Source organism: Balaenoptera acutorostrata, chromosome 2 (assembly GCF_949987535.1).
Source record: "Balaenoptera acutorostrata chromosome 2, mBalAcu1.1, whole genome shotgun sequence".
Classification (NCBI taxonomy): domain Eukaryota; kingdom Metazoa; phylum Chordata; class Mammalia; order Artiodactyla; family Balaenopteridae; genus Balaenoptera; species Balaenoptera acutorostrata.
The window spans coordinates 135,504,660-135,516,498 of NC_080065.1; the positions used below are offsets into that span (position 1 = coordinate 135,504,660).

Here is an 11,839-nt window from a genome sequence, read left to right on the forward strand (position 1 = left end):
TTTATATGTTGATGATATTTCTGAGAACAAATGGACCCTTAACATAGTTGGTGGGTACGTGGAAAACAGAAACGTATCATTTCCCTTTTCCAATTCACAACCTGAGTACAGAACTAAAACTACACCTAGGTTTCTCTATTAACTTAAGTCAGACTGGAAAAAACTGCCACTGTGATTTAATGTCTTACAACGAGAAGCACTTTCTAAGTGTAAAAAAACACCAAAATACACATCATGGATTTATAAGCATATGCCATATACACTGATAAAATGGTCTTTTTCTTCATCTTTTCTCATTTCATCCTCTCTCTGATGACCCTTTACTTACCCGTTGCGTGTGAGGATTTTCAGGTTCCTGCCAACCACCACTAGCTGCAAAATAAAGGAATATTAAACATGACTTACATAATTTGATTTTATTTTCACAAAAACAGGTCATCTGCAGGCCACAAAATAAAGCTTAAAAACATAAAATCACAGAATGTCCAAGAAAGAGTCCTAGAAATTATACAGACCGAAGGGCTCAGAATGAAATTTTTTTCTTTAAATATAATGATGGTGATAATAATAACCACCATTAGGACCACAACTACAACTAACACACGTATAACTTCTGTGCCAGGTATTTGAAATGTATCACACTCCATTTTATCCTCATAATAACCCTCTGAGGATTTCCCTGGTGGTTCAGTGGTTAAGAATCCACCTGCCAATGCAGGGGACACGGGTTCAAGCCCTGATCCGGGACGATCCCACATGCTGCGGAGCAACTAAGCCCACGTGCCACAACTACTGAGCCTGCGCTAGAGAGCCCGCGAACCACAACTACTGAGCCTGAGTGCTGCAACTACTGAAGCCACAGAGCCTAGAGCCCGTGCTCCGCAATGAGAAGCCCGCACAATGCAACAAAGAGTAGCCCCTGCTTGCTGCGACTAGAGAAAGCCCCCCACGTGCAGCAACAAAGACCCAACGCAGCCATAAATAAATAAATAAATAAATTCATTAAAAAAAAAAAATAAAGCTCTGTGGTAGGGACTCTCATTATTAGTCTTATTTTACAAATGAGGAAATTGAGGCTCAGAGAATTAAATAACTTGCCCAAAGTCATAGAGATAGTAAGCGGTAAAGCCAGGATTCAAACTCAGGCAGTCTGACTCCAGAGAACTTGCCCGTATCTGCAACACTGGGCAATTTCTGTGTTCTACGACCTCAGTTTACAGAAGAGTTTCTTACATAAGAGACAAAAGCACAAATCATATGGGAAAAGATTATTCCAGAAAGCTGAAAGTAAAACCATAATGAATACTTTCAACAAATGGTGCTGTAACAATTTACAAAAAATTAACCTCAACCCTTACCTCACAACATTTACAAAATTTACCCTGAAATGGTAATAAACTTATATGTAAGAGCTGAAACTATAATAGTTCTAGAAGAAAACAGAAGTGAAAATCTTAGCAACCTTGGGTTAGGCTAAAGTTTCTTTACTAGAACACAAAGGGCACAACTATAAAATAAAAAATTGATAAACTGAACCTCATGAAAATTAGAAACTTGTAGGGCTTCCGTGGTGGCGCAGTGGTTAAGAATCCGCCTGCCAATACAGGGGACACAGGTTCGAGCACTGGTCCGGGGAGATCCCACATGCCAAGGAGCAACTAAGCCCGTGCGCCACAACTACTGAGCCTGCGCTCTAGGGCCCACGAGCCACAACTACTGAGCCCACATGCCTAGAGCCCGTGCTCTGCAACGAGAAGCCACCGCAATGAGAAGCCCACGCACCGCAACGAAGAGTAGCCCCCGCTCGCCGCAGCTCGCCCAAGTTGCTTGTTGCTCGCAGCAACAAAGACCCAATGCAGCCAAAAATAAAATTAAAATAAAAATTTAAAAAAATTAGAAACTTGTGTTCTTCAAAAGACACAGCTGGGCTTCCCTGGTGGCGCAGTGGTTGAGAACCTGCCTGCTAATGCAGGAGACGCAGGTTCGGGCCCTGGCCTGGGAAGATCCCACATGCCGCGGAGCGGCTGGGCCCGTGAGCCACAGTTGCTGAGCCTGCGTGTCTGGAGCCTGTGCTCCGCAGCGGGAGAGGCCACGATGGTGAGAGGCCTGCGCAGCGCGATGAAGAGTGGCCCCGACTTGCCGCAACTAGAGAAAGCCCTCACACAGAAACGAAGACCCAACACAGCCAAAAATAAATAAATAAATTAATTAATTAATTAAAAAAAAAAAAAAGTAACTGAAGTGAAAAACCAATTGAGGACACAAAACAAGGCAAAAATATTAAAAAAAAAAAAAAAAAAAAAAAGACACAGCTGAGAAAATAAAAAGGCAAGCCGCAGACTGGGAGAAAATATTTGCAAAATATATATTCAACAAAGGACCTGTATCCACAATACAGAACTCTCACAACTCAATAAAAAGATTAAAACTCAGTTTAAAAATAGGCAAAAGATTTGTACAAACACTTCACCAAAGAAAATACATAGATGGCAAACAAGCACATTAAGAAAATGCAAATTAAAACCACAATGAGGTATCACTGCCCACTCACTAGAATGGCCAAGATGAAAAAAAAAAAAAATACTAATAGTTGATGAGGAACTGGAACTCTCCTACACTGCTGGTGAGGACCCAAAATAGTACAGCTGTGGAAAACAGTTTGGCAGTTTTCAGTCAAGGAAAACATACACTTAACCCTAGGACTCAGCAATTCCATTCCTAGGTATATACTCAAGAAAAATGAAAATACATATTCACACTAAGATTTCTAGGCAAATGTTCATAGCCAGCTTTATACATATGAGCCCTAAACTGCAAAAAATTCAATGTCCAGTAACTGGAGAATGAATAAACAAATTATGGTATATCCATACAATAGAATACAACTCAAAAATAAAAAGCAAAAACACGAACGAACCTCAGAAGCATTATGCTAAGTGAAAGAAGACAGACACAACAGACTAAACTTCTCCAATTATATAAACTTCTAGAAGAGGCACAATTACAGTGAAAGAAAGAAATCAGTGGTAGTCAGGGGCCAGGAGGTGGGGGGAAGGAAGTGACTGCAAAGGGGCATGAGAGAACTTTCTGGGGTAACAGAAATGTTCTATGATTGCGGAGGTGGCTACATGGCTATACACATCTGGCAAAAATCAAAGCATTTTACACTTAAAATTGGTGAGCTTCATTGTATGTAAATTATATCTCAATAAAGCTAACCAAAAAAAAAGGGGGGGGGCAGAAACTGTAATGAGATGACATTTCACAACCATCAGTTTGGAAAAACTTGAAAGAAGTCCAACAATGCTAAGAGCTGCCGGAGATCTGGAGCAATGGGTAGTCTACTCATATATTATTCGTGGGAGCAAAAATTGGTAAACCATTTTGGAGAGCTAAACATGTACACATCTTAAAACCACCAATTTTACTTTGTTATACAGAGAAACCCTTGCTCTTGTGACAGGAAACACACACAAGAATGTTTCTAACAGCACTGTTGTCAGAACCAAAAAATTGAAAACAACCTAAATGTGAAGAAGAAGAGTGAAGAAGTAATCCGTGGTAAGTGATGCATGAATCACCCACCATCACAACTACATACCACAAACCTGATAGAGATAAATTGTAGCAGGATGCACAAAGCATGGTTCCATTTGTTTCAAGTTGAGAAGCATTCTTTGCTAGTGGCTAAATACATACATGAAGAAGTGCAAAAACATGCATGGACACTGATGACCATCTGAATTCAGGATTGTGATGACTATCTCTGTCTAGAAGGCAGAAGAAGGCAGATGCAGTGGGGGGAAGGCTATACAATGGGCTTACACTGTTTTGGTTATGTTTAATTTCTTAAGCTGGGTGATAAGTTCATGAAAGTGTATTATTTGTATAATTAAAAATAACTTTTTTTCCAAATAAAAAGGACTCCTGTTGAAGGTGACACTATAGCCCCCTGCAAGAAAATGCAGCAATAACATCCTTAAGTACAATATTTATATTTTAAAAGTTGCCTTAAGGCAATTATGAAAAATAATTATGTGAAAGAAATGTTTTAGTAATATTTTAGAAAATCTGAATGTTTTACCTAATTGTGTTTTTAGAACTGGTGATTTATTCTAAATATAAATTTGAGAGACATTAAAAAGTTTCTGCATGTTACTGACACAATGGCTTACTTACAAATAAACAGATAGTTGTAACTAAAGTGGTTTCAGGGCTTCCCAGACACCAGTGACATCATGGAAGAAATGAAATTATCTGTACTCCTTAAGAACTCCTACTATTCAATTACCACTGTCAAGATACCCTAAAGGAGCTAGATTTCTAGAAACAAGCACAACCTTTAAATTCTGAAAAATAAATTCTCCAATCCTAATAGCTTACAGCCCAAAAAGTATTAAAAAAGCACTTACAGAGTAACAAACTGAGAAATCCATTTGGATTTCTAGGCTTCAGTTCTTTAACTTGATAAAAAGAAACAAAATACAAACATGGAAAAAATACACTTTAACTCACTGAACTAAGTGCCACTTTGAGGTTGTTTTTTACATTTAACATAAATTCATAAACAAATTCAAACAATTTACTTGCTACACTGACATTAAAACACACACACACACAAATATTTACTGACAATCTAAGAAGATGCTACAGAAACTTTCCAATATAAATCACATTTCAGGAAATGCCTACCCACCAATGAGCATTTTTAAGGGACTTGTTTAGTTAACTTTTTGTTTTTGAATAGTATTTTATCAACACAATGTATGAAGTTAGAAAAACAACCAAGAGCTCAAGCATTCTAAACCAAAGGGCGAACTCAAGAGAACCAAGGATTAAGTTTTAAGAATAGAGTTGAATCTAAAGGAACTTCACCCATATTTACTTCCAAACTATGTAAGAATCTGTAGAAAACTTTCAGCTGAAGTCCATCTTCATTTTAGTTATGTCAAATAACATAATGAGTTTTTAATTGGCTTCCTCATGTAAATAGTAAGTAGATATTTTGAATGGGAATGTAAAAATGGGAATTTTTAACAAGTCTAAAAAGTTTTCACAAAATTAAACAAATGAAATTTCAGACAGAAAAAAGACAATGGGGAGTTAGCAGTGCTGCTGTTTATATAAAAAATAAACAGCAACTCAAGATTTTCAACTGATTGTAATAAAGAGTGTTTCTACTCTCTGATATTAACCATGGAGTACAGGATATGAAAAAAAAAAGGAAGTTTCCTAATAAAGGTAAATGCAACCTCTGCTTTGAAATGCTCAAATGATGGAGAGGTAATTTAATACCTTAGGTTTTCTTTAGGTCCAAACATACATTAACTTTTCTGTTTCACTTATGATACATATAGATGTATCTTTGAGCATGTGTTTGAATGCTCCAGGATAGGTACTTGGACATGTAATTTCTGGGTAAAAGAATAAAAGCAATTTGAAATTTTAATAAACGTTGTCAAACTGCTCTCTAAAATGGCAGCAGACAAAACAACTATTTTCCCATATTCTTGTCATACTACCAGATTTTTAAAATTTTGCCAAATCAATGGACGAAGTTTTAATTTGCATTTTCATGATTACTAGCAAAACTGAACGTATCTTTTTGCATATTTATTGACTTAAAAAAAATCACCTCACCAAGTTGTGTGCAAGAAAAAAGATCCAATGATTTGTGCACACTTTGGTCATTGACCATCTTTATTTCCATTTCTGAGAGCTGCTGTTCATATCCTCTGACAATTTCTTTCTTTCTATTGGGTAGCTTTCTGATTTCTAAGGGTTCCTTATTTTTGGTTATTTATCTTTAGACTGTTATATATGATCCAAGCTTTGTGACTTTTATCTTTTAGGTTTGTTCATGGTGTGTTCTACCATCAGGAGCATTTATTTTTTATGAAGAACATTAATCTTTTGATTCTAAAAAATTATCAGATTTATAAATGCTATTTTACCAACTTCAAGAAAATGAAATAATTTACCAAGTCTCAGATGAAACATCATGGTCCATGTGAGAATGTGGGAACATAGAAGATTTAATGACAAAATACTCTGAATTTATCGCCTACCTCCCAACAGGTAACAGAAATAATGATTTGTGTGCAATTAGAGCACTGCCGATTTCACAAAATCTCATGTTGAAGTCCGCCTCACTCACCCACAGATTTGTCTGCCATGCCCACATCTCTAGATGTCCAGCGACAAAATCCACAGGCCAGATAATAGGCTTTCTTCACCGTGGTCTTGGCTGGGTCATCTGGAAGCTGTGTGGAAATGCTTGTTGCCCGAGTGGAGAGGGTGTGCATACAGCCGGGACAGTCAAAGCAGTTGGCGCATCTAGGACATGACAAACAACCATTGATTCATTCAACAAATATTTACTGAGCACCTACTATGTGCCAGACATTGTTCTACATGTTAGGAATTCAAGAGAGAACTATAAGGGAAGGGCGGCTCTCAAGCAAAAAGAAAAAGTACTCTGAAGAGGCTCCTACAAACTTCATTTTAAAATTTCAAAAGTATTACGATAATTATTTTTAAAAATGCAATCATCATCAACGTTCCTGAAGAGTCACAGCATGACCCAATCCTACTCCAGAGAGGGAATCACTGTTAACAGTCTGGAGTTAACTTTTAGACTCTTTTACAGACCACAAAGATTTCTGTGGGACAGAGAAATGTCACAGCTTATGACTTTAGAGAGGACAGACCAATTGCACAATGGAAAATTGAGAGGCAACAATACAATAAGCTGTGAAACTGGGTTTGGAAAATAACTGCTTGTTTGCTGTGCCAGAGAGCTGAAACAGATACCAAACAATGCTACCAAGATGAAACGTTTCAGAAGCGGGGCATTTTCAGGGCTTTCTGCTCTCTTTAGGCATTACTCTTCCTAGTGAAACACTCAACATTCCCCTACAGGCTCCCCCATGCCTTGTTGCTTTTAACTTTCCCACCATCTGAGATTATCAAGATTTCACCTCCAGTCCTGGACTTGTTCTGACGTTCCATTCCATAACTCCAATTTTCTGTGATATTTTGCTACTAGATAATATCCTCAAATAAGGACAATAACAGTACCCACCTCACAGGGATATTTTGAGGATTAAATGACAAAATTAATGTATGGAAAGCATACAAAACTGGTTTACAAGGAGCTGTTTCTCCGGGACAGGAAAGACAAAACAGTGGTTCATATCCATGGAGGTACAGAGGTGTGACTGGTTACAAGGGACTTCCACACCATGCTAAAAACCAAAATGGCAACAGTAGCAGTGAGTACCAGATCTTGGTTTTTAATACCAAATCTTGGTTTTTAATACCAATCTTGGTTTTTAATACTACCCAGATCTTGGCTTGCAATACCAATCTCGAATAAAAGGTACCAGGGCTCCTTGGAGAAATGGCTAATTCTAGGACTGGAGCAGAAAATATAGAGGATGAGCCTGGAGTGAGTAAGAAAGTTCTCAAACAATTGAATAACACTTCCCTCCTCCTCACTGCCATATAATGACGAGGGTATGCCAAAGGGAGACGGAAGTCTACTAAAAGAGGTCCCAATGGCCAAAGCTGGAACAATCCGAGTTAAAAAAAAAAAAAAGTAGTACTGGATTATAACCTAAAGTATAAAATAAATATTCACAAGCCCATACTGCTTGAAGTAAATGACTAAATAAATAAAAAGGGGAGAAGAGAAAAATCTTCCACACAAAAGAATTCCAAGTAATACATGGAGATAGCCTTCATGGAAGGGGATCATAACTCCCCACTATTTAAGTGTGGGCTATAACAGTGCCTTTCTTTCCAAAGAGTACAATATGGAAAAGGAGAAGAAAAAAAAAAAGAGAAACTTTACATCAGAGAAACCTGACAAACACTAGCTCAAGCCAGGTAATCAAAGTTAACATCAATAGTGATGTCATGTTGGTGGTATATACCTTTGATATGATGTGATGAGAGATGCACTTTACCTGTGTGGTTCTCCTCCCCACAACACATTCCCCCAGCTGATGAGAAAAACATAAGACAACTTCCAATTGAGGGACATTCTACAAAATATCTTACCAGTACTCCTCAAAACTAAGGAAAGTCTAAGAAAATATCACAGCAAGAGGAGCCTAAAGAGACATGACTATTAAATATAATGTGGGTATCCTGAATAGGATCCTAGAACAGAAAAAGGAGATTAGGGGAAAATTGAGGAAATCTAAATAAAATATAGAGTTTATTTAATAATAATGTTACCAATAATGTTCATTAGTTGAGACAAATATACCATACTAATATACGACATTTACAATAGGGGAGACTGGGTAAGGAGTAAAGGGAATTTTCTGTATCATCTTCACAGTAATTCTTAAGTCTAAAACTGTTCTAAAATACAATTTATTTTTTTAAAATGAAAGTTTCATCTTTGGCATAAGTGATGCTAAAAAAAGAAAAACAGCTTGTTAAAAATGAGAGTTAATTCCATGTGCTTTTTTACCAGCTATTAAAAAAATAGTTGGGGAAAATAGAAAAAAATTGATCCCAGTCTTACCTATTCTTTTTTAGTTTGGCTTCAGCCGATGGCATATTTTCTAAACAACTGGGACAATAATGGGAGTCCACCTAGAAAGAAACAAGAAATCAAAAAATCGGAGGAAAAGACATTTAGCTTGGCTTGTATATATGTCTATGCCAATTAGTGAAATTTAAAATACATTATTCTGCAGCAGAGGTGAGAGATCATTATCTGGCAAAGAACCTGGACTGTTTTCAGCATCGGGTTTATTCTTCAATCACCTGTTGTTTTCTTAACCTCTGGATTTCCTGAAATCCTTCTATTTTTCCTTTCTGATCTTTCCTATTCCCTTTCATCAGGGTTTTATGTATTAGACGTGTTAAAACATGTTTATGTAAAAGAAGATCTCTATGATAATCTAAATAGATTAACAAATAAAATAACCCAATTTATGAGGCTGTGATCAAATATCCTTCTATCTAGTCTAGCTTTGTGTGACTGCAATAACTTGACCACACAAACTGTTAAGAGATTTTAAAAGTTTTCCCATTACTGAGGTATTACATGTTCACTGAAGAAAAGCATACATTAACATTTACAAAGTCAGCTGCAGCCAACCAATTAGAGATTTTTAAATGGCAAATTAAAACTACTAAGTTAACAACATAGTCTCATTGCATTTAATGCAAAAACATAGTACAAAAATTAAATTCATTGTATTTTTGTAAGGACTAAATATTTTCTTTAATGTAGTAGATCCTATTTGATAATTCTAGAACTCTAGTCACCTGCAGATGGACAGATTCACTTGAACATAAATACTATGACAGAAACTGTTTTCTTTTTTCATCATCTGCTTATAAACAGAACCACCTTTGAAAAGATAAAGTTACTGCTCAAATAAGTCTCCAGGAACACAAAATATAATACTGGTAACTTATATTTGCACTTACTATCATAAAAGGCAAAATATAATTCATTCCTCCCCGTCCCCTTTCCAAATTATGCTCATCCCTTCATGTGAAGCTCCAATCCCAGGCTTGTCATTAGAAATTTCTGGACTGCTTCAGCCCTCACTAGCATCATCCTTCCCCACACCCTAATGGCCTCCATTTCACAGGTGCACACCAGTCTGTAAAAGATGCAGTCACATACTGAATGTCCTAGCTGAAGAGATCCTTACAGATCATGGAGACTCAGCTCCCTAATGATCACCAAATGAGAATCTAATCCAATAAATTCTGGAGGTGGAGCTAGGACAGCATCCTAAAGAGAAAGGACCTGCCAAAGAATAAGCATACAAAGTGCTAATGGAGATGGAGAAAAAAAAATCATGTATATAATACAGCATTGATTTTTCTCTTGTGTTATTTAACTGCTTTCTCTGACTATTCTTAACAGTATGAAAAATATTCCCAATAAAATAATAATTATTCATAATGTGTAAAATAGCTTATAGTATAGGACATATTCTCATATGCATTTTTAACCGTCCAGCGATCCTCACTGAAGTCCTCTGAATCAGGCTGCTTGGTTTCAAATCTTGGTGCCCCCCTTCCAACCACAAATTTTTGGCTGTGTGACCCAGCGCAAACATTATGTGCCTCTTTCTTTAACTGTAAAGTGGTTTTTTAAAAAAGGTATCCATTCTAATTTGTAGGATGATTAAAGATTATGTAAAGCACATGGCGTATAGAAAGTACTGAATAAGCATTAACTATGTATTATTACTAATCAGCTTTTCCTTCACGAGACTGCAAGTTACTCAACAGCAAGATTTACGTCTTAACGCGTCTTTTAATCTGCAGAGCCTACTGAATGAACAACATGCTCCAAGTGCTGCAGAAGTTCTGGGGTTTTGTTATTTGGTGATTTTTTTTCCGGGGGTCTTTTACATTTTGAGCAATCCCACCTCCAACGCCCACTTGCGCCAGTGAAGGTCAGAAATGTACCCTCAGGAGAAGCGCCATGAATGTAACACTTTGAGCTTCTTAAACGACAGACCCGATCGTAAGCGCTTTTCACTCAGCTCACCCCATCCCAACCTCTTATCTGCTGCAGGCCTTGGGCTGGGTCAGGAAACAGAACACGGCAGTTGTTACAAGGCCCAGTTTCTGCCCAAGCAGGGGCAGAACTTCCAGGATGGGAGGGGCTTGGATGAGAATGCCCGCGGACCTCCCCACTCCCTCAGTCAATGCTGGAAAGACGATATCTCGCCCCTCAAGTGGCCTGAACTAAGCACCCCCATACCTTTTTTCCCCCTGACCCACCCAATTACCAACCCCTGCCCCACCCAATTACCAACCCCCGCCCCAGGAGATGGCCAGGGTGGCCAAAATCAAGTTTGTCCCAGAGGGCGCTCTAGAACAGAAGGGCCGCTCAGCCCCACCCAAGGCCGCTCCTCCTTTCCAAGTGACAAATTACGTACGTATAAGCAAATTAAATCACAGGCAAATCTGAGTGACGGAAGGCAGAGCCAATCAACATGCTAGGAAAATTACCACCCGCTAGGCGCGGTGACTAGCAGGAACCGCCTTCCCCCCTGCCCCCCCCCCACACTCTTCATGGGACGACTGCATTACCTCGTGAGACACACATTCCAGCGACCGCAGCTCGCTACAATAGCGGCAGAAGTAAAGCTGCGAGAGCGGGGCCCGAACCTTCTTTTCTCCCTGGACTACGTAGAGAACCCGCTCCGATTGCAGCAACGACGCCATCTTGAGGGGGAGGAGTCAACGACGCTCTCGTCGCATCACGTGACTCGAGAGTCAGCGTTTCCCTGGCTTCCCTCCCTGTGTCTTTCAACGTAGACTTTGACGTAAGGTTTCCGAGCTAGAGGGGCTTTGCGCCGGACGAAAGTCAAAGTGCGCATGCTCAGCTGGGGTTCCAGGTTTTTTTTGTTTTTGTTTTTTTGGGGTTTTTTCCGTCCCCCTCCCCCGCCTCCATCTTCCCCCTCCACCATTTTTGTGAGGTCAGCCGTCCGGGCTGAGCTTAGACCTTTTTTTGACAAGTACGGAGTCGCAGAACAAATCCAGACAGACTCAGTGCGCTCCTTTCCTTTGTATCTAACAGAAAGGAAGGCTGCTCTTCCGTTTTATTTAACACTGCCTCTACCGCCCTCACCTTCCAGACAAACATCCGGAAGTTAGGGAGGGTCTCTGAGACAGAGTTTCATTGGAACTGGAAAACTAAGAGTCCACACCAGCACTTGCTTCTGACAGTCTTGCTGCTGACCTATAGGAAACTTTCACGGACGTTATCTCGTTTGAAGTTTCTTAGACTGAGCTCCACGCAGAAGCCATATCTCATTCATTTTCAGGTTTCGCATATTTAGCA

General features: G+C 38.8%; 1 protein-coding gene across 1 annotated transcript in view; it reads right to left on the reverse strand.

Annotated features, from left to right (window-relative positions):
- Positions 1–11,239, reverse strand: part of DCTN4 (dynactin subunit 4) — a 33,007-nt gene extending 21,768 nt beyond the window's left edge. Inside the window, exons 1-4 of the mRNA XM_007188632.3 lie at positions 11,086–11,239; positions 8,540–8,610; positions 6,158–6,336; positions 329–372 (exon numbers count right to left, since the gene is read on the reverse strand). Of these exons, the coding sequence (XP_007188694.2) occupies positions 329–372; positions 6,158–6,336; positions 8,540–8,610; positions 11,086–11,220 (429 nt within the window). The 5' untranslated portion in view covers positions 11,221–11,239. The remainder of the gene's footprint in view (positions 1–328; positions 373–6,157; positions 6,337–8,539; positions 8,611–11,085) is intronic.
- Positions 11,240–11,839: the final 600 nt, after the last annotated feature.